The sequence below is a fragment of the Emys orbicularis genome, chromosome 10, assembly GCF_028017835.1.
Source record: "Emys orbicularis isolate rEmyOrb1 chromosome 10, rEmyOrb1.hap1, whole genome shotgun sequence".
In the NCBI taxonomy this organism is placed as follows: Eukaryota; Metazoa; Chordata; order Testudines; family Emydidae; genus Emys; species Emys orbicularis.
The window spans coordinates 73,465,928-73,489,333 of record NC_088692.1 but is presented as its reverse complement, the minus strand read 5'-3'; the positions used below and the strand labels follow the sequence as shown (position 1 = coordinate 73,489,333).

The 23,406-nt window shown below is 40.8% G+C and overlaps 1 protein-coding gene across 1 annotated transcript in view; it reads right to left on the bottom strand.

Moving 5' to 3' along the window:
* Positions 1–23,406, bottom strand: part of EFL1 (elongation factor like GTPase 1) — a 167,421-nt gene that overhangs the window by 32,953 nt on the left and 111,062 nt on the right. The window contains exons 16-18 of the mRNA XM_065411755.1: positions 21,819–21,950; positions 15,738–15,885; positions 5,616–6,628 (exon numbers count right to left, since the gene is read on the bottom strand). Coding sequence (XP_065267827.1) covers positions 5,616–6,628; positions 15,738–15,885; positions 21,819–21,950 — 1,293 coding nt within the window. The remainder of the gene's footprint in view (positions 1–5,615; positions 6,629–15,737; positions 15,886–21,818; positions 21,951–23,406) is intronic.

The following is a 23,406-nucleotide window of genomic DNA, read 5'->3' as shown; positions in this document are numbered from 1 at the left end:
GGCTCTGACCCGGAGCGACCGTTTGCCTCCTTTGCTTTTTGATAGGCTTGTCTGAGCTCCTTGACTTTCACGCGGCACTGATCTGTGTCCCTATTGTGGCCTCTCTCCATCATGCCCTTGGAAATTTTTTCATAAGTTTTGGCATTTCGTCTTTTCGAACGCAGTTCAGCTAGCACTGAATCCTCTCCCCATATAGAGATCAAATCCAGTACCTCCTGTACGGTCCATGCTGGTGCTCTTTTTCGATTATCAGCCTGCATGGTTACCTGTGCTGATGAGCTCTCTGTGGTCACCTGTGCTCTCCACGCTGTGCAAACAGGAAATGAAATTCAAATGTTCCCGGGGCTTTTCCTGTCCACCTGGCCAGTGCATGCGAGTTCAGATTGCTGGCCAGAGCGGTCACAATGGTGCACTGTGGGATAGCTCCTGGAGGCCAATAACATCGAATTGCGGCCACACTAACGCTAATTCGAATTGACAAATTCGATTTTGGCGCTACTCCGCTCGTCGGGGTGGAGTACAGAAATCGAATTAAAGGGCCCTTTAATTCGAATTAAATGGCTTCGTTGTGTGGACGGTTCCAGAGTTAATTCGAATTAAAGCCACTAAATCCGAATTAAAGGTGTAGTGTAGACCAGGCCAAAGTTCATACTCCTAGAAGATAAGCCGCTTGTTTGCCACAAAGTAGGCTTTCCTTATTAAATATATGAAAAACCTTTGGTCTGAATAACTACAGCTGTGCAGTGTGTCATCACTTTTATGGTCTATGGGGTCTTTTGGAAGGAAGTCCCTTTCTGAAGGTGTGACTATGTCTTTCACTAGTGGAGCTACTGCTGTATCAGAATTTGGCTCCCCAAATTATATAAAAACAAATAAATTTCATAAAATGGTTTAGTTTAACATTTAGTTTAATCAGGTGTCCTCATTTGGATCTTATGACTCCCTCACAAGGCATCAATGAGAAAACATGTATCTAATAAGGCTTAACAGGGAAGATATTTGATTAATATTAATGAGTTCCTTGCAAGCCACTGACTGCCATCCTGTTCTGGAAACGTTATGTAAGGTTTTTTGTTTTGTTTTGTTTTGAATGCATGTGTGGTACTTCTTTCCGCAGCTGTTCACAGGTGGGAGGATAGTACACTACCCATCATGACACCAGGATCACACAGCAGAAGAGGGGTGCTGGTACACATCTGTGGATTATGGCAAGCAGCCTTTCAGGGTCACAGGGACATCTAGCACCCAAATAAGTATGGTAGGAGCAACCTAGTACTACTCGGAGCTTTACTCAGTAAATCAGTGTCATTTTGAACGTCGGAAGGGATTGACCTGTCTGTATCTCATGAAGGCGCAGCTTCATGGGGACTGGATCCGCATGTGCCTCTGTTCTGGTCACAAATGGCCTGAAGGGCTCCTAAGGCTTTCATGTGGGGTCAGCATGTGGAGCAGTGGTATGCAGGAGAGACCGTTTCCCACCATTCAGCATCTCAAGTGCATTTCCCTGCCAGAGCAAGGGTTTATGGCTGATAAGGCACAATTCCCATTCTGCTTCTGCCTGAAATCTGAGCCCCTTTCCCTGGCAGAGTGAGGGCCTTTGGGCTGAAAACCAGACAGGCAAAATTTCCAGTAGGCTGCAGCCTGATGCAGGGCTACACAGGCATGCTGCAAGGTGGGGGAGAGACAGTGAGTGTGATACAGAAGAGAGAACTTGTAGGAGAAATTCCAAACACTCCCCCAGGGAGAAGGCAAAGGAGAAGGGTTTTAACCCCTAATTTTCATCCCACCTCTTCATTAACAATATTAATCGCTGCCTTGGGAAGGACAAATTTGCTTTTGCCTTTTTGAGACCTCGAGTTTTCAGGGCTTACTCTTGATTATCATGAGAATCCCCTGGTTCACAGTGGGAGGAAGGATAGCTGTGTAGGAGTTCTGATTCTTTCCGCAAAGAGGTGGGAATCCACGTTAGTATCAGGGGTGGGGGGGCGGGAGGGGAGGAACCTCTGGATCCGTTCAGGGTTTCTTCCCCCTCCAGCTCAGGTCAGTTGTGGGATTTATCACCTGAGCTGGCGGGATAGCTTGCTCCTGGTCCTTAGACTCTTGCCCCAAAAGCTCAGAAGGCTCCTCATTGGGCTTTTCTGCAATGGAGTGGCAGCTCCTCGGTGCAGGGTGGGGACCTGACATGCTCGTTTGACTCAGACTCCTGTGCTCTGGCAGTGTGAGGATTGGCTGGCTGGGAACAATTCACTCTCTGTAGTGCTTGTAAATGCTGTCTCACATAGGGAACACTACTTAGATTTAAGGCAGGTGTTTGCAGGACAGCTCTGCCATGCCTGAGTGGGAGCAGAGGAGTCCAGCAAGGAGGTGCGGTAGCAGCAGATCCAGGTGGTTGAAATCTCCATGCTGCTATTTATCCAATCCAGGGGAGGAGGAAGATTCTAAGTTGCAATTGCATGAAAATATATAAAAATAAAGATTTTACAACAAAATGGTCAAGAGAAACTGAACCACGAACTTGTTCCAGGCCAGAGGCAGCAAATCTGGTGGCCTGAGCTGAAAGGCGGAGCTTAGTCCTGGGGTTTCCAGCAAAAACACTGGACCGCCTCCAAATTCTCCACAGGTGGGGAGCATTACCCCATTAGTAACGAATGAGGAGAGAAGCTGTGCAACAGAAAGACAGCAATATCAACAGGGAGCACCAGTTAAATAATCATTGAGCATCTGATATTCAGAAGGTTCACGATGTATTTGGAGCTTTCCAGAAGAGAGAACTGTTTAAGAAAACAGGAGAAGAAGTGGGTATAGAAGGAGTTTTTTAGTGAATGACGTAAAGGAATCAAACATTAAATCTACTGGAAAGGAGCAGGTGCTTGTGGGAAAGTTTGAAGGTGTTTGTGAGATCCATGTATCTAATTTAAAAAGAAGTCCCATTCAATTAGACATATGCAAGCTTACAACATATTTCTGCCCCTCCTCCCATTTTTATAATGTCTTCACTGCCAAAAACAGTGGGCTTTTACAGAAGAAGGACTGTACCAGGGGAAAGGATTGTGCCCAGACTAGGAAGGTGTCCAGTCTGTGATCGAAGCTTATTGAAACATCTCAGAGGGTGAGATTTTATCTGTATTCAGTTTTCTTACTGTATTAGGTTTAGAGTTGCGTGTTTTATTTTATTTTGCTTGGTAATTCACTTTGTTCTGTTTGCTATTACTTTGAACCACTTAAATCCTACTTTCTGTATTTAATAAAATCACCTTTTACTTAATAATTAACCCAGAGTATGTATTAATACCTGGGGGGGAGGGGCAAACAGCTGTGCATATCTCTCTATCAGTGTTATAGAGGGCAAACAATTTATGAGTTTACCCTGTATAAGCTTTATACAGGGGAAAACAGATTTATTTGGGGTTTGGACCCCATTGGGAGTTGGGCATCTGAGTATTAAAGACAGGAACACTTCTTAAGTTGCTTTCAGTTAAGTCTGCAGCTTTGGGGCACGTGGTTCAGACCCTGGGTCTGTGTTGGAGCAGACTGGCGTGTCTGGCTCAACAAGACATGGTGCTGGAGTCCCAAGCTGGCAGGGAAAGCAGGGGCAGAAGTAGTCTTGGCACATCAGTTGGCAGTTCCCAAGGGGGTTTCTGTGACCCAACCCGTCACATATATTAGTTATCTCACTGTAAAAACCTCACCTTTTTTGGCAGTGAAAACATAGCCTTAAGCAGCAGTAAATTACACTGAATTTATAGTTTCAGAATTGGTGTATTTACTTAAAATCTTATGTAGTTAGGGAACCAGGAAGTTTTAAAAGGTAATATATATTGCTGAAGCAGTAATGGGGAATACTTCTAAAACATGCATTTGCTGGATGTTGGAAAAGTCTGACATTATTTCCAGGGCTACACTGAAAAATATAAAATTGCTCTTACATAACACGTCAGGAGTAGTTTCATCTCATTTTTAAAACTCACCCACTCTTTTCTCCAACTTTCCCATCTTTCTTAATAGCATTATTAGCCATTTCAGTCCATTTTGGCCAATTTCCATAATCTAGCACTCAACTCAAGTAGACAAAATGGACACTGAGGAGATACGCAAGCAGGAAGCTGTCAGGGTGGAAGTGGGGGATGCCATGGGGTGAATGACAGGAGGATCTGAATCAGCAACGGTCGCAGATGCCCCAGTCTCACCCACATGCTGCATTCTGCTGCACAGGGAGCTTGCACAGAGCAGGATGCACTGCTGGGCAGGTGGGTGCACCTCAGCATCCAGCAGGACTATACCAGCTCTGCTGTACATGGGCAGTCTGCAGTAGAGGAAGATGGGTGGTTGAAGTTACCCATTTATGTTCATAAGTATCTCTTGCTTTGATGTGAGGTCTTAAATGCACAGAATAGATTAAGTTATAAAAGCTACTTTATTAGATATGAAAGTCATATTTCATGATACACTTTTATGGAGAGAAACACATTTAGGTTAAGTTTGTTGTGTGCCTCCCTCCTCAGCCCGTGTATGAGACCTATTCCAGGCTTTTGGATCTCAGAGTGTCTCTCGCATCAAACGGAAGTATGAAAGGTATACAAAGCACTACCTAAATCCAAAGCATCTCTCTTCAGTAACTACTACCACACACATTCAATCTCATGTTTTGCTCATGAAATGAGTTTCTTGTTTTGTATAACTGCTACCAACCTATATCTATTTACAGCCTTAGCTCTATTTTAAAGTATTGTGTGTGGGATACACTATGGCTTCAGTTGTGAGCAGTAGTTTGTACTAAGTCAAAGTAAATATATTTGTGGCTTTGGAAAGTTAGTTTAAATATAACCTCAATGTACTGGGCCAAATTCATTGCATCAGTAAGTGGCTGAAACTCCCATGGAAATCTCTGGGTCAAAATCAGAAGCACAAATGGTGATGAAAGTAGGTCATAAAATGGGTTTAAGTAGGTGTAAGTAATAAAGTAATGTAAATTACACAGGTTTGGCATTCAATGGGTTTGCCAAATGAGTAATTTACATGTTAGTGGGAGAAAAGTGAAGGTTTAAAAAAAAAGCAGAAAAAGCTATTAACTGGATGTGAAGAAGGGCTTAGGATTCCCTTTTTATCTTACTTTTCCTGCTATCCTACTTGAATACACCACTGATTATTTTAACTTCTTAAATCAATGGGAACCTGGGACCTACAACCAAGACTTGGCTACAGGAAGAAGAGATTTCCTTTCAATCTTTTGCAGCATGATTTCGGCTTTATATTTAATGCTCAATGCCTCTTGGATACCACAAAAGCATAAATGTTTAAATTGTGGAACAGTATTTTAATATTTGTGTGCCTATTAAAGATGCAATTTAATTCTTGTCAGGCAATGAATGCTTTCACCTGGTGTCTCCAGAAGCATATTATATTCCTATTTCTATATGATGCAAATGCATAAAGATCTTTTGTTATTTTTTAGTATGATATCTCTACTAGAGAACCAGAGATTCATGGTAGTCATCAACTGGACAATTATAAAATACTTCTGGTAAAACATTTAATTAAGTTAAGCTCTCTGACAATCTAATGCATAAAACTACATGATTTAACATTTAGCAATGGAATTATATTTTCTTTCTTACCTAGAACTTCTGCAGTGGCCATAATTTCACACGTGTACATGGCTGCCATAAGTCTCTGTGGTTTCACTTGTAATGCGTAACGACAAGCTTCCTTCATGGTGGCAATTAGTTGTCCAGAGAAAGGGCCATAACAATCTGCAAGCAAAGTTTCCCCCTTGCGTTTACTTGATTTCTCAGATGAATTTGGACTACCTTGACTGCCATCTTGGAGTTTTTTATTTTCGCTGGATGATTCAGTGGGATAATTACTTGACAGAGAGGTGACTTGGTCTTCATTTTTTGTCCGTTCTGTAGCATCCAATTCCTCAGAATCCTGCCTATTAGCTGACATTTGCTCTTCTGCTTTACTCATGTCCCATTTCTCCACTATAAAACAGACACCCATGAGAGGTTCTTCACACATGGGACCTGAAAGCGTAGCCAACTGAAATCCACTTACTATGCTGTTGTCAAAATCTCGATATTTACTCACTTCTTTATTAGTCTTATCAAGGCACTGCCACACCGTTTTTTTGTAGCCTTCAAATTTACTTAACAAAATATTTGGCCCACATTTTCGTGGGCCAAATGACCAGATCTGATCAACAGCATTTCTCCACTTTCTTCCTTGCAGATTTTGCTCTAATTTTTGTTTAAATTCCTGGATCCTGTCAAGGATCTTTTGATTAATTTCATGCATTTTTTTATCCTCATTCAAAGATGAGTTGAACTGCTCCATAGTACGAATTAAGTCACTGTTTTCTTCAAGGAGTTGAGTTACCTCTTCTGGAAGTGGCATGGCTCTTACACTGAGAGTGGCATATTTATTTGGTGTAGACATTGTTATGAGGCCATCAGAATCAACCTGAACTCCTTCAGGGATTTTATTCTGGTCCTCTTTAGCCTGGTGTATGACTGCAACTTTCTGCTGTTTTCCTATTTCCTCATTCACCATGTCAACTTTTGGGGGTCTTGTTATTGTCTCCCTGAATGGGATAATTGGTTCTGATACACTAATTTGTATCTTTGCAAACCTATAAAAAATTATAAAAATATTAGTTTATAAACTTCCTAAAATAATACCCTATATTGTGAAGCGAGTATCCATAAATAAACCCAATTACCAGGGGGAAAAAAAGGGCCAGATTGTGGCATTTTAGCTTCTGGCTACTGTAGAATTGGTGCAAAAGCACACCCTCGATGGGAGTGTCCGAAGGCACTGCACTTCAAAAAGAAAGCATGGCCACTGTGATATCTTTTGAAAGAGCGCAGTATTGGGCAAGCTTAATTAGCTCTTGTGGAGAGGCGTGAGGTCATGTCCCTACGCCATTTTGGGAGGTGATTACCACTGTTGGTATTAGCCTTGTTCTCTGCGTGCAAGGACTATGATTAGGAAACGGAAGGCTTCTTAGCTACCCCTCCCTCTTGCAGACCCATAGATCAGATCATAATCTAGTCCAAAACATATTGCATAAAGCACTGCTCTGATGCTAGAAGTTAGTAACAATCTCTTCTATGCTTATTTGTTTGGTTATCCAAAAATCCCTTAACTAATACATCTCAAGTGAAAAACATTACATTATACAGTAGCTCTAAATGGACGACATCTGAAAGCGAATAATTGGTTTCAAGAGGCCTTCTTGTATAAGCAAGAAGACTGTACCACACAAGATAGTCAGACACAATAACATAAAATGTAACTAGGGGAAATAATTAAAATAAATTTGACACACTACAGAAAAATACTAAACCGTTACACAGCAGCAGGAATGCCAATGACCTATTACTGCAGCTCATAAAATAAGAATCCATAATGTTAAAAAAGGGAAAGGTTATTAAAGAGGTTCTAAGAATCAAAACACAATAAAAATACCACCAAGCTGTTGGTGAACCCCTTTATTAGACTAAGTGAAAAAAGGCAAGTTTTTATCATTGTCTTCATCAGGCCATAGAAAAACAGAGCAGCAAGGGTAGGGATACAGTGGGTCAGGGTGTTGATTAATTATTCGTTTATTAATTAATCATAATTAAAATCTATTTAAAGTATTGATTGACCTTTCCAAACAGATATCAAAGAAAGGAAAAATCATCTGAACCCATCAGCTCAGCTTCCATCTGCCCATTATGCCGTTTCTGTTCTTCTCTGCTACTCAGCATCTCAGAAATCTTCATACAAGTAATTATTTTAGGGTAATAATTTGAAGATATGCTCTGAAAAGGACTTTTTATAAATTGACAAGAGGTGCTGTATACAGCTCAAAAAAGCTATTTTGTAAACAAAAGACAAACAGAACAGAGCAAGGGCAAAGCAGGACACAACTACTCTGAGTTCAAGAAATTTCAGCAACATCACAGTATGCCATAAAACATTTATAAGCATGATTATTGAAGTGTCAATATATTGTTCATCACCAAAATAATAATGAATGGACATTTCTTTTCAGATTTAGCTTCCATTAATTCATTTTCTCAAAGTGAGTATTCTGCAGGAAGACCTTCATCATCTCTTTTCAGTCTTGGGTGCTTGTAGCAGCTTTTGAAGGCATAAACAAAAAATGCTTATAATGTCAGAAGCATCATGGGACTCAAACTGCCACTTGTAAATTTCTCAGACAAGAAATTATACTTAAATTAACAAAATTTCATTAAACTACTAAGAAATATTATATACATAATATTCAACAAGATAATGAAAAAATAATGTATTAGACGATATGCAAAATTTAAAGACCCAATGGGTTATGATTTGCCTTGGCATAAATGCACTTTGGTGGGACTAGTACTAATGCTTTCAGGACCAGTAGAAACTTTTCTAATCCTTGATTCTAGTTCAATGATCAGAAAGAAAACATGCTTCAGCATCAAAGTCCCAGACAGACCAACCCTCTGCATCCAGTCAGTAACCCCACTACTGACCGGTACCCAATAGTCACAATGCAAGTAAATTAAGGTAGGACTCTGCACTAAATAAGGTATACCCAAAAAGAAGGGTCACAGTTAAATTATCAATTTTGACCACTTTGAGTGACAGTTGACTCCTCCATTTTACTCTGTGTGGATTATATACATTTTGGGGCTCTGAGACAGCTTACTCCAAATAAACATAGCCAAGCCTTGAGGACAGAGAGTTTTATCCTTAATGAATATTGGCTCTGTTTCCCTGCGACCGGCAATGGTGGTGTGTTTAAATTTTTTATTAGGTCTTGTACTGAACCTTCACATAGGGTGTAATTCCTTGCGTTGGAAGTTGTTTTGAAATAGATTCTTTCAGAAACAACTGGCATCTGCCAAAAGTCAGAAATCCACAGGGGTGAGGATCTCTTGGAAAAAAAAGAGTCTGACCAGGATTGTGTTTGAGTTTGCTCTGCTTCCAAGCATGAATAGAAAGTGCCAGAATGGTTGCTTCAGTGGAACCTGAAATGAAGCATAGCATCACTGAGGCAACCAGCACTAAATTCAATATTTTTACCTTCGGTCTAAGGACTTCCATTATAATGCTTTCTCACTCAAGGTGATAATGCCTTAATTTAAGTCAGATGAAAAGATTCTAAGCTTACAAAACACTGGATGTGGTGGTATGAGGCAAATGCTATCACAGGAAAGAGCATACTTTTTACATTCCCCTAATAAGGCTCTAGAGCACAGAGCTGAACATCACTCTCAAACACCCAGGAGGTTTATATAGGTTCATTAAAAGGGTAGCAAGAGGACTAGCCAAGATTTCCTGATTTTGGTTTAATGAAAAACAAGTTGCAAGTGAAAAAACACATGCAATTTTAAATGGTACTTCTATGGACTCCTTAATCTTCTATGTTACTGTAGTTGTCAAAGAAGTTTCCAAAAGAGTTTTCATATGAAGGAAACAATCAATGGCAAACAACTATGTCAATGGAGAGTTAAGGTTGCTCTGCCTTTGCAGAATGTTGAGTTGAGCAAAACTCAAATTCTTGAAAACTTAGAAATGCAGTTAAGGTTCCTCATGCAATCTTACCTCTGTCCCCTTTCAGCAATACTCCAACTTGCCCCTTTAATATACACCTCTACCCCGATATAACGCGACCTGATGTAACACGAATTCGGATATAACGTGGTAAAGCAGCGTCCCGGGGGGGGGGAGGGGGGGCGGGCGTGGGACTGCGCACTCCGGTGGATCAAAGCAAGTTTGATATAACGCGGTTTCACCTATAACGGGGTAAGATTTTTTGGCTCCCAAGGACAGCGTTATATCGGGGTAGAGGTGTATATCATACCTTTACTCTGCCAACTCAACAGCTGTACAAGCTCTTCACTTTCTTTTACGGTTCACTCTTACCCACAGGGCTCCATTGAAAACTATTAAAGATGGTGGTGTGGGGGGCTGTGGTGCTCTGGCAATGCCGGGGGTACAGGAAGGTTGAGGTATATTGGCAGAACTGGGGGTGCAGGGAGGGGTGGGATGCACTGCAGAGCTGTGGCGTGAAGCATAGTGGGGGGTGCACTGGCAGAGCTGTGGGGTTCGAGGCAGGTTGGGGAGCAGGGTAGTGCGTGCAGGGTGGTTGGGGTGCCCTGGCAGAGCTTTGGAGTGTATGGCTTGGAGCTCACTGGCAAAGCTGGTGGTGCAGGTAGGTTGGGGCGCACTGGCAGAGCTAGGGGTGCAGGTTGATTAGGATGCATGGATGATGGGATGCATTGGCAGACCTGGAGGGTACAGAGAGTTGGGGGGCAAGATGGTTGAGGTACAACTGGCAGAGTTATGCAATGCAAAGTGGTTGGGGTGCCCTGGCAGAGCTGTGCAAAGAAGAATGCTTGGGGTGTACTAGCGGGGCAGAGGGTTGGGGTGCACTGGCAGAGCTGGGGTACAGGGTGGTTGGGGTGCACTAGCAAAGCATGGGGTGCCATGCCTCCCTCACCCGAGTCCCTAACCCCTCTCAGCTCCCCTAACATCCCATTTGTCTTCCTCCCCTCATTGTAACCCCAAATCCCTCTCCCTCTAGTATCCCTTTCTCTACCATCTAATGTCCCGCCTCTTCCAGAAAGCATTCACATGTCTAATTATTTCTCCCCAAAGTCTTTGATTACATTCCCCTGAAATGAAATTGCCACCCATGACTCTCAAATTGTAGCCACTCAGTCCAAAACTCCTTCTCTCCTAGGTCAGGGCTTGTGATTAACTTCTCCTTAGTTATGTTAATTGAAGGATGATTTCACAGCCATCTAGAGGTATGTGATTCATCTGGTCATTAGTACCTATGAGGTTAACTGTACAAGGTAGCAAAGTGAAACTGATTTTGGGGGGAGCCCTACAACTCATGAACAACTCAGTCAAATAACCCCAAATTTGGATCACTAATGCTACCACAACAGGTACACCAAATTTCAAAGCAATCAGAGTAACCATTTGGATTTTAGAGCACTTACAATAGTTAACCTTTAAATCATATAAAATGACAGGAATCGCAACACTCCAGCAACCATTCTCAGTTTGGGTCCCTGTTGCATGGTAGGAAGAATCAAGGAGAACAGAGACACACATCTGTTTGCATCTGAGACAAATGCTTTATAAATGATAACTGTAAAGAAACACAGATGGGTCAATACTACCTCCAGATGTAGTGAAACATACAACATTAAGGCTATGGCTACACTACAGCTTAAGTCAACATAAGTTATGTCGCTCAGGTGTGAATTAGCCACTCCCCTGAGCAACATACTTACGCCGACTTAAACACCGGTGTGGACAACACTATGCTGGCGAGAGAGCTTCTCCCACTGACATAACTATTGCCGTTCGCGAGGGGCTGGCATAATTAAACTGATGGGAGAGCTCTCTTCCATTGGCTTAGAGTGGCTACACTAGAGAGCTTAGAGCGGTGCAGCTGCACCGCTGTAAGCTCTCTAATGTGGCCACAGCCAAGTCTTTAAGTGCTTTCTAGCACTTGCACCTCTTTGAGGCAGAGATGGAGGCCTCTCTCCTAATCTGTATTAGATTTAGGGATAAAATCCAGTCTAATTCCTGGCACTGCGTTTTCATCACTAGGCCTTTCTAGAAATTTCATCAACAACTAGGTTAAAATAAAAGAGGAGAGACAATATAAAGCACAGGACTAAAAGCCAGAAAAATCGAGATTTTATTTCCAATCTTTTTCATAGACTTCCTGCGTCACAATGGGTAATACCCAATCTATGCCTCAGCTTCCCATCTGTAAAATGGGGATAATTACATCTTAAGGATGATGTGAGGCTTAACTTTTTACTGTTTGTAAAGTGCTTTAAGAGACTTGAAAAGTGCTACAGAAATGAAACCACCATAAAATAGAGAGAAAAAAATGTTAAACATTAACTGCAATAGTGAGTCTCCTGGAAAGATCTGATATGTTAGTCTATAAACTCAGCTAAATAGGAAAGAAAATAAAAGCAATTACTAAAACTTTGAAACATGGATTCTTAAAATTAGGCTCCTGAATACATATTTAAGCACTTGAACAAAAGTGGCTTGATTTTCAAAGATGCTGAGCTCTCATTGGCTTCCATGAAAGTTTAGCATCTTTGAAAATTAGTGCCCTTTTTATCTGGGTCTCTAAATATATAATTAGAAAAGTAAATTTTGTTTTCCAGATTTGAAAAGTTCGACTAACAATGTTACATCATAGCCTCCATGATGGAGATTCTGTTCTGTGAGACTCAGTCACTCAGAACTTCCTTTTAATCTCCAGACTTTTAAATCTCTTTTCTGTACATTCCCACAGATATAGGCCAATTTCCTTTTAGATCCATACTTACTGCAATCAATATATAGGGTAAGGTTTCAAAAGTGACTAGGTGACTTAGGAGCCTAAATCCTATTTTCAAAAATTGCACAGGTACTTAGGAGGCTAAGTCTCATTGAAAGGCAATGGGACTTATCCTAAATTCTCCTGGTTGTACAGTAGCAATTTTCTTAAAGAAATTGTTCCCAGAGTTCAACATTGATAAAAAAGACAGACAGAATATCTTAAAAAAGGAAAGTACTACAAAACTGTAGGAGAAAACAGTCAAGATAATTTTTGCTCCTTTCTGCATATTGGGGTGATGTGGGAGGGGAAAATACTATAACACTTATATTTTGAAAATATTGTACACTTAAAATCACTGATCCTCACATCAACCTTCTGAGGTTGGCAAACATCTCTGTTTTACAAATTAAATACTGTTTGTCAGATAGGAAATCAGCTTTGGAAATATTAACCTGATCCTACCAACACACGTGAATAAGAAAGTAAAATACTTGTGTGTAAGTGACTACAAGACTGAGCCCTTATAGCTGTAAGGCTCTGAAATATTAGAAAGAATAAAAAGAGTGGAAAGAGTTGAAAAAGCTATAAAAATGTTTTGATGCTGAAGCTTTCATCCTAAAGTTTATTTTTCATCTACCGTACATATTAATTTGGATTATGTAATAAGAAAGAAATTAACACAAACAAAATCCAAAATAAATAGGGATTATTTTTTCCTAGTGTTATCTTCTACACATTGCTTTTTAATTAGAACCTTAGCCATGAATAATAGTAAGAATGAAAGTTACTGCTGCAGTTAACATTACATGAATGTTTCTATTTTGACTTTTTTTCAGTCATTCATAAAACTTTTATCTTTCATAGAATCATAGAAGTTTAGGGTTGGAAGAAACCTCAGGAAGTCATCTAGTCCAACCCCCTGCTCAAAGCAGGACCAACCCCAACTAAATCATCCCAGCCAGGGCTTTGTCAAGCCAGGCCTTAAAAACCTCTAAAGATGGCGATTCCACCACCTCTCTAGGTAACCCATTCCAGTGCTTCACCTCCCTTGTAGTGAAATAGTTTTTCCTAATATCCAACCTAGACCTCCCCGACTGCTACTTGAGACCATTGCTCCTTGTTCTGTCATCTGCCACAACTGAGAACAGCCTAGCTCCATCCTCTTTGGAACCCCCCTTCAGGTAGTTGAAGGCTGCTATCAAATCCCCCCTCATGCTTCTCTTCTGCAGGCTAAATAAGCCCAGTTCCCTCAGCCTCTCCTCATAAATCATGTGCTCCAGCCCCCTAATAATTTTCGTTGCTCTTTGCTGGACTGTCTCCAATTTGTCCAATTTCTGTAGTGGGAGGCCCAAAACTCGATGCAATACTCCAGATGTGGCCTCATCAGTGCCGAATAGAGGGGAATAATCACTTCTCTCGATCTGCTGACAATGCTCCTACTAATGTGCCCAATATGCCGTTAGCCTTCTTGGCAACAAAGACACATTGTTGACTCAGATACAGCTTCTCGACCACTGTAATCCCCAAGCTCCTTTTCTGCAAAACTGCCGATTAGCCAGTCAGTCCCCAGCCTGTAGCAGTGCATGGGATTCTTCCATCTTAAGTGCAGGACTCTGCACTTGTCCTTGTTGAACCTCATCAAAATTCTTTTGGCCCAATCCTCCAAATTTGTCTAGGTCACTCTGGACACTATCCCTGCCCTCCAGCATATCTACCTCTCCCCCCAGTTTAGTGTCATCCACAAACTTGCTGAAGGTGCAATCCATCCCATCATCCAGATCAGAAACTTTCTGAAACTTTCTAGAAGGAAACTAGAAACTTTCTAGTTAAACTTTCCCAGGCTTGTTTTTTGCTCAAAAGGTGATTTTCATCTTCTTTTGATATTCAGCAAAAACAGTTTAGCCTATTTTCAGTAGCAGAATAAAGTTTAACACAAGCACAAGTAAAAACTTTCCCCATTACAAAAAAAATTCTTGAGACTTAACTACCTCTAGCTATTTTGGCTGTTCAGAATGTTGAATGTTCATGAATAGCCCTCACTGAAGGCCCCTTTGGGTGATCTGGTGAAAAGAGCATACTGAATCATACTTATCTATAACCTACAACTCAAGCTGTATAATAGAGAGTAATAGTAAAAATGTGTATATATTACCTAATTTTATAACTATGGGCCACTCCAACTTCCATAGGAATCAAAGGGGAATTGGCTTTGATAGGAGTCGGAATGGGCCCAGGGCCCTAAATTAGCATCATAGTAATAGCCTCATTTCCTGAACTGCACCTAAGGCAGGTTGAGCTGCTGGTTTAAAAGAAAAGGAAGCGCAAGTATGTGGGTGCTAACAACATTACTAATAAAACACACTGTAGGCCTTGTCTACACTGGCGGCGGCATGTCCGATATGTGTAGCTACATGCCACAGTGAAAAACAGGCTGCGTCCACACTGTTGTGTGCAGCCTCAAGTGGCAGTGAAAGGCTCTGGCTGCGGAGAGCTGCTGGAGCCTTTTCCTGCTGCCTCTCCCCGCTGCCTGAGTCTTTCACTGCAACAGGCAAAGGCTTGGTCAGCTCCTGCTGTTGGAACCTTTCCCTGCAGTGGGGAAGGACTCAGACAACGGGACACTACACTGCTAAAACTAGCAACATAGATGTGGAAGCAGGGGTTGGGTGGGCAGACAGCCATGTAGGGTATATATCCTAAGGTTCTGGCATGCCTTTACTCTACTTGCCTAAGCAGTGCCTCACCATCTACACTGTTATTTATACCGGTGCTAGGGGAGCTGTGCAGTGTACGGACACTACACATCACCGTAAGTCTAGACATAGCCTTAGAGAAAAAGTCTGAGTCAGTTAAGGTATACCGAGAATGAAAATAGCGTTAGAGTAAAAAAAAAAGAGGAAATAAAACAAGATTCTAAACATATGTCTCGAAGACTGGAGAAAGTTCAGTGACATATAGTATATGAGAAATAGCATAGGTTAATGCAATTAAAAACTGAGAGCAGAGTTAAGGGTGCATGTGCAGCCCCGGGCTTTGTTATTTCTTGACTCTAGAGAGCTGAACTCTGAACCTAACCATTTTCCTAACTATTTTTTTGGGTACAGAATGTTTACCACAATTCAAAATGAAACTCAAACGATTGCAATTTATGACTTCTATAGAGAAATAACCTGCCAAAAAGGTGTTTAAGCCATGCATGAGTAGGAAGTCAGTGGCATTTTCAGCTGCAGATAATTTTATAGCTATTAAAATTTATATTTATGATCCAACAGTAGTGCAAAAAGTCTTGGCTGAGGAGGCTTCAGCCTCACCAGAAAATAAATCACAGTTAACTGACTGAGAAATACCACACAAAGCCCTTGAACCTGAAATATTTCTTTTTTCCCCTCCTAACCTTTCTTTCAAGTCATCCAAGCAGCGCTGGAGATGGACTTCTCCTGCTGTAACTAATACATGCTCTCCTGTCTCCTGGATTAAAACTTGGACACATGGATCAGCTTGGTTTAAAAGCTTCATTCCTCTGACCAACTGAGGCATCTCACCTAGGAAGATAGAAATAAACCACTCTTAATAAACTACTATTGAAGAAACAAATATTTGTATCAGGACATATTTTAGGGTAAAGAGAAAAATGTAGGATACTTTTTAAGACAGCACCAACAGATAACAGAATAAGTCTAATTAGGGGAGGATTAGAATTCTTTTTATCAGTAAATGCTGGTAACAGTTGATTTCACTGTATGCATTCAAACTGATGAAAAAATATGATGATGATGATCAAAATTTACAGACAGACAATGTAAGAAAAATGCTGCTTGAAAACTTAGAGTTTGATTTAAGGATATTTACTTTGTATATGTTGACAGTTTGTGCTTTGATTGTTATAAAGCTTTAACTTTTTGAATCTGAATATTTACTGTCATTAAATTATAGCATGTCCTACCTATAATTTCCCGCAACTGTGAAAATTTAAATAAAAATAAAAAATACTTAAAAATAAACATCAATATTATCTGTTGAAATTAAAAAAAAATAGAAATTAATTTCTACCCTAGCCAAGTTTAGCAACACTTAAATACCCTGAACTCAGTCCTGAGGTTCTTACTTACCACTGATTATGAAGTAAAAACTGATCAAGAACCTCAGGATTTGGCCCCTTATTTGTACTGATTGTCAAAAGATAATATATACAATGCTAAATAGATACATTTTTATTTGTCAAAAGTAACACCACCACTTTATTTACTAAAAGCTAATTTAAACTATTTTTATTCCTATTGCACATACACACACAAAATGATTTGCAAAAAACTGTACTTGCAAACCTATATGATGCTACGAAAAGTACTCAACAGATTTAAATAATACTGTACCATTATTACTAATATCCAAACAGAAATCTTCCAAAAGCACTACTGAAAGGGAGTAAGGGCAGGTCTTCACTACAGGGGGGGGTCGATTTAAGATACGCAAATTCAGCTACGCGAATAGCGTAGCTGAATTCGACGTATCGGAGCCGACTTACCCCGCTGTGAGGACGGCGGCAAAATCGACCTCCGCGGCTCCCAGTCGACGGCGCTTACTCCCACCTCCGCTGGTGTAGTAAGAGCGTCGATTCGGGGATCGATTGTCGCGTCCCGACGAGACGCGATAATTCGATCCCCGAGAGATCGATTTCTACCCGCCGATTCAGGCGGGTAGTGTAGATCTAGCCTAAGGTTGAATGAAGCACAGAACGGATTTAAATACACAAACTGGAAAATACTGAGAGCTATCGAGCTGTGATAATCCGAAAAAGGGAAAACTCCCCCAACTATGAGATTTTCATTATTCTGTATGAAATACATAACAAAATTTTTAAGAGGAAGATACTTTAAGAACAGAACTGTCTTAAAATTAATGGAAAATTAGGGAATAACCCTCCAGATGAGTGACATGTGGCATGTGTATGCTGCAGTTGTGTGGAGAATTTTTTTAAATCAGTACTTCATATGTAAGTAGATTTTCATAATGTAATTAACACAATTTGAAAGCTTGACTTGTTTTTCTCTTTTCTTACTTGACATACAAGGCAGAGAATACACACCGATTTTCTATGATCAAATGTTCATATTCCAAGGAAGAGTTTGACACCCTGTTTGTTGTTTGCTCCCAGAGGTTATTAAAATAAATATGACTTTACTCATTTATGCTAAGTTCATAAATGTACAAGACAACGTGGGAAGCTGGATAAACGGCAAAAATGAAAACAAAAAAAATGAGGAGGAGTTTCTTCAGGCCATATGCAGGTTTGCAGGTTTTTGTTCAGCGTCTTCAGCAGTTGACTCCTCAGGAATAGATAAGTAGGTGGGCTTGTTTTGAGAGCTGATGGAAATTCTACATGAAGATTTTGACACGATGTGCAGGACTTGCACCCAGTGCAAACAATTACAGGGACTGTTATCAATAATTATATTTATTATTAACAATAATTTTATCCAAATTAAAAAACAGATGCCATTTCAGAGCAGATTAAAAGGAAACTTCTTTCTAAAAACATCTGAGTGGTAACTGCTAGAGGTAGACAACATTACTGAAATTGATTTGAACATCTTCCTACCAAAAATACTTTGCAGTGCCACAATCACATTTACTTAATGTTTTCAATTAAGTAAGAGTTTTACACAAGATAAAGTCTTAATGTGTTAGTATAAATGGATTAACGATGGACCCATCCCTAAACTCAGTGGATCTAGAAAATTTCAATTCAGAACACTTCCAAAATTGCATGAACAACTGCAGGTTGCATGAGATGTTCTTATCTATTACTCCAGGAATGGGGAACCTTTTTTGTATCAAGGCCATAGACCAACTGAAAATATAAATGGTGGGCCATGCATGTTAAACTCACCTGCTGGGGAGGGCGCCGAGACTCAGCCTCCTGCCCACGGCATGGCGAGATGGCACTTGTGCAGCCCCGCGGGGGAGTGGGGGAGGGAAGTGGGGCACCAAGATTCAGAAGCCACCCCCTCCACCCGTGGTGGGGAGAGCCAATGCTCACGGCTCCAGCCCCGCGGGTGGGAAGCCCCAAGCCTCGGCACCCCAGGGCTGGATCCGCGAGTGCCAGCTCGCCCCGCTGTGGGGGGAAACCCCGAGCCTTCGTTCCCCCCCCACCCCTCAGGTGAGTTGAAGTGTGTGGATGAAAATGAGCAAGGGGCCAGATCCGGCCCGCGGGCCATAGGTTCCCCACCCCTGCATTACTCAAAACACTGGAACAGTCAATGGTACACTGACCAGTAATTTGTAACCCACTAAGCTCCCTTTTTGTCCTATGACTACAGGGGTATTAATGGGCCACTTCACCTTGAATGGTCCCTTAGAATATGTGCTAACTACTTATGCTGAACTATTTGTTCGATCTTGTATTTAGCTGTGATCCTCTCAGTATCTTTCTCAGACCTGAAGAAGAGCTCTATGTAGCTCAAAAGCTTGTCTCTCTCAGCAACAGAAGTTGGTCCAATAAAAGATATTACCTCACCCTCCTTGTCTCTCTAACTATCCAGTAACACAGTCCAACCCTAATCTGCAGAACATGTAGTTTTAATGTTACAGAAAGTTTTGTAATTGAACAGAAAGACAGTTACTTTGATTCTGTCAACATTTCAGCAACAAATGGAAACTGGACAAATTGAAATATGATGAGATTACAATAAAAGTATTCTTCAGCAAAGAAGTTATTCAGTTGGAAGTAAGGTTGTCAATATGTATCAATAGACTAATGATATACCATAAAAAAACCACTGCAGTGTTAAAAAGTCAAAGCCAGGCATGTTTACATTTAACGAAACATGAGAATTTTCAAAGAATAGAAATAAAAAAATCCAGATATTAGGTGGTTCCACAACTGTGGAACTCTGAGGATAGAAAGTTCATCAGGAGCAGGGGTACACGATCGCAAGTTACCTGTAACTGCCAATCTATTGGGGACCAGAGATGACCGGCTCACACAGTCCACAAAGAGAGGGTGAGGCCAGGCCATTCAGGAGATATGCTGATTCAGCACGTCATGTCAACCTCTCCTGACAGGATTGCAATGGTCAGACTTGAAAGCTATTGCCCTCTTCCCCCAAGCAAATTGTGGGAGGGGTAGGGGGAGGAAGCTGATATGGTGTGAATCTGGCCCACTAGCTCCACTCAGCTTTATGCATGAATTTTTGTTTGATATGCAGTTAGTAACTATTTCTTTATTCAATTTAAAAGCAATATACCCTCTGTCTAATGATAATGCAGGAGTTTCAAAGATCAGGCTTATGGTTCACAAGTTTTCCTTCCCCCCCGCCAACGTAAGTTTTACATGTACAAAAACACAGTTATCCTCTTTGGTATATTCGATGATGTAGTCCTCCCAGAGGATCTGATAGCATACTTCTCTTTTTAGGTCGCTGGTATGTTGTCGGAGTTCTAGTATCAGCACAGAGTCATCGCTAAATAATTCTGTTACTAATCAGATTTCATATTTGAGCTGAAAATACACCAGCAATGTCTAATTTGAAAGTTAACAACAGTTTTAAAGTATATTAAAAAAGCATGAACGAAAGGGCGGTCAGCACATCCCTCGCCCCGCGCCGCTTCCCGCAGCCCCCATTGGCCTGGAATGGTGCCAGTGGGAGCTGCGATCGGCCGAACCTGCAGACGCTGCAGGTAAACAAACCGGCCTGGCCCGCCAGCAGCTTTCCCTGACGGGCTGCGTGCCAAAGGTTGCCGATCCCTGGTGTAATGGGAGTTATGTCAGGCAATGACAATGACAGGTAAATCACAATAAGACCTTAAGGTTATTTAGCTTAGCATTTACATTTTCTTGTTTTCCTTACTGCAATAGTCATTATTTTAAGATCGACACAGGTGAAGGATTCTGTTTGTTTAGACTTATTTCTTTGTGTGCAATGTTTTAACCTCATTTTCATAAATATCTGTAAAATAAATGCTAACAGTCTATGACTGAATCCAAATATGAGAGACAAGTGGGTGAGGAGCTGAGGGGTGAAAACATTATCTTTTATTGGACCAACTTCTGTTGGTGAGGGAGACAAGCTTTCAAGCCACACAAAGCTCTTCTTCAGGTCTGAGAAAGGTACCAAATATGGTATGCCTAAAGAGAGGAACTATCAAACTTAACATTGTCAGCCTACAATCTCAGAGTGTTATACAGAAGGGAATTGTATTTACTAGTCTTGTAAATTGTATTTACTCCTGAGTGTCTGAGGCTATATGTCTGAATCACAATGATGAGTACAAATGAGGGTACTGAGGGGAGACAGAAAAAAGTCTTTCAAGCAGATAGTTCTTCTTTGTTTCCATGTAATAACATATTTAATCCCTTTGTGATCCAATGACTGTCTTTCTTAATCTTTTTGTCACAGCACTTTTCTCCAAAACTTTGCTTCACAGCAGTAAGAAACATGTCCCCCCCACATTAATAAAACGAATAAAACACAAGTTCACAAAAATACTTCACAAGTTAAAAACTTCTCCAGTTACCATTAATTTTGGTGAGTGCATGATGCTATAAAAGTGAAGTACAATTGTCTGGTTCTATGCATTATATTTTCAATATGTAAACTTAGGATGAAACTCATGAACCATATGGATTTTAGCGGGAGTTTAATTAATTCTTTAGGTTTTTCTCTCCCACCCCCCAATTTGTCCCTACATTTATTTTGGGGTGTATTTGTTTGAAGTCCTTTAACTCAGCTTTAGCTTGGTAATCACAATTTTTTTCCAGTAGCTGTGACATTTATTCTGTTACTGAAGGGGTTGATTTGGATTTCCAGTAAAAAGTGTAACTTTAACAAATAAAAAAGTTATACATACATCATACAGTAGCCTTCTGAAAAGATTTTTTCCCCTTCTGATTCCATAGAAACTAGAGGAATTTGGTTTATATTCCTTTTTAGTATAGCATAATTATGACTAAAAGTGATATTTTAAAAAGATGAGTCCTATGTCCCATAGTTCCAATGCAATTTTTAAAAATTGTTGAAAATAATGTGTCCTGATTATGGGGCAATCCTGTAAATACTTAGACAGATGAGGAAGTTAATGGGATGAAAACCCTTGTACAAGGATATTTTCTCTTGAAATGTAAATAAACTGCTATTTGGTAAAGACAAAATTTACTGTTCAGAAATATCTGTGAGCTGGAGAGAAGGTCTTCCCTCCAAGGAAAGCTTCTGGCAGTATGTATGCACATGTAATATATGCATATGATAAAAACAATCATTTATTATAGCCGTTTCCAGAAACGTATATCAGTATCAATGCCTCCTGTAGGACTGGGGCCATGAATAACACCACATTTTATACTGAAAAACATGATACTCCCTTTCCTGCTTAAGGAAAAAGTTAATATTCAAAGACCACCATGTCAAAACTTCACTTATAAAGCTATTCTTCAAAAATGAGTTTCACTTATAAAAGAGAAAAACTAAACTCTTACTTGGATGTTTTGGTTCAACAGCAACTCGCACAATAGGGGTAGCTTCAAAGTTGAGAGGTGTAAATGGTGGGCAAGCTGGTGATGTTGATAAAGTTGCTGACTTCAGTACAAACTCTTGCAAACCTCCTATTCCTAATAAGCACAGAAAACAGAAGTTTGCATGTATAAAAGAGGAAAAGTTACCATAATAAAGTACAGTATATTTTATCAAAATCGAATAAAAATTACCTTACCCTCTCAAAGCAATACTAGACAAAAAACACTCCGATTACTACAAGGATGTGGCAACAAGAGTCTTAAAAAAGTTCTCACTGTTCTTACAAGACATTTGCTAAGCTACCTTTACACAATTTGGATATGAAAAGATTCAGTTTGGGGTAGGGAGATCATATTTTCTGGCCTCAATACACACAACTCCACCAGAGAGGTCCTTTGGGGCCATCTGCCTGTCCCAAGTCAGGATAAAGGAGGAGGGTTGGGCGTGGGGCTAGCAACTCCACTCCGTAAGAAATCAACTTGCTACAGAAACGCCAACAATAGAGATGACAGAGACTTTTAGCCTGGAAAAAGAAGGGTCTTCAACTCGAAGACGCATGATGCTGGGTGGTGAAAGTCATGAGGAAGACACTAAGCCGATTACCCTTCTTGCAACCAGGAGGATTACCATCGGTACATGGAACGTGAGGACCATGTATGAGTCAAGAAAGACGTTGCAGGTCGCAGCAGAGATGAGGAGCAACAACCTGACCCTAATAGGCATTAGCGAGGCAAGATGGACGCAAGCTGGACAGAGATGACTGTTGCCAGGAGAGCTGTTGCTGTATTCCGGACATGAAGAGAGCGACGCACCCCACACACAGGGAGTAGGCTTCATGTTGTCCAAGCAGGCACAGAGAGCACTGATTGGTTGGGAGGCACATGGTTCCAGGATCATCACAGCATCCTTCAGAACTAAAATGAAGAGGATTAAGATGAATGTTGTACAGTGCTATGCTCCAACCAATGACAGTGAAGAGGGAGACAAAGACTATTTTTACAACAGACTTCAGAAAATATTAGAGATTCTCCCAGACAAAGACATTACCATCCTTATGGGAGATTTTAATGCCAAAATTGGACCTGACAACACAGGATATGAAGAAGTCATGGGGACCCACGCTCTGGGAGCGATGAGTGAGAATGGAGAGAGATTTGTGGATCTGTGTGCACTTAACAACCTGGTCATAGGAGGTAGCATCTTTCCTCACAAGCGGATCCACAAGAGTACCTGGGTATCGCCAGCAGGCACGATAGAAAACCAGATCGATCATGTCTGTATTAGCAAGAAGTTCAGAAGATCTTTGCAGGATGTTAGAGTTAGAAGAGGAGCAGACGTAGCACCCGACCATCACTTAGTGGTGGCCAGATTGAAGCTGAAGAAGAACTGGAGAGACGCGTTAGATAGAAGAGCGAAGTACAACATCAGCCTTTTGAAGGATCATAAGATCAAGGAAGATTTTGGACTGACGCTGAAGAATAAGTTTTCAGTACTACAGGATCGGTCTGAGGAAGAGGAAGACAGTGTATCCAACAGATGGCAGAAAGTGAG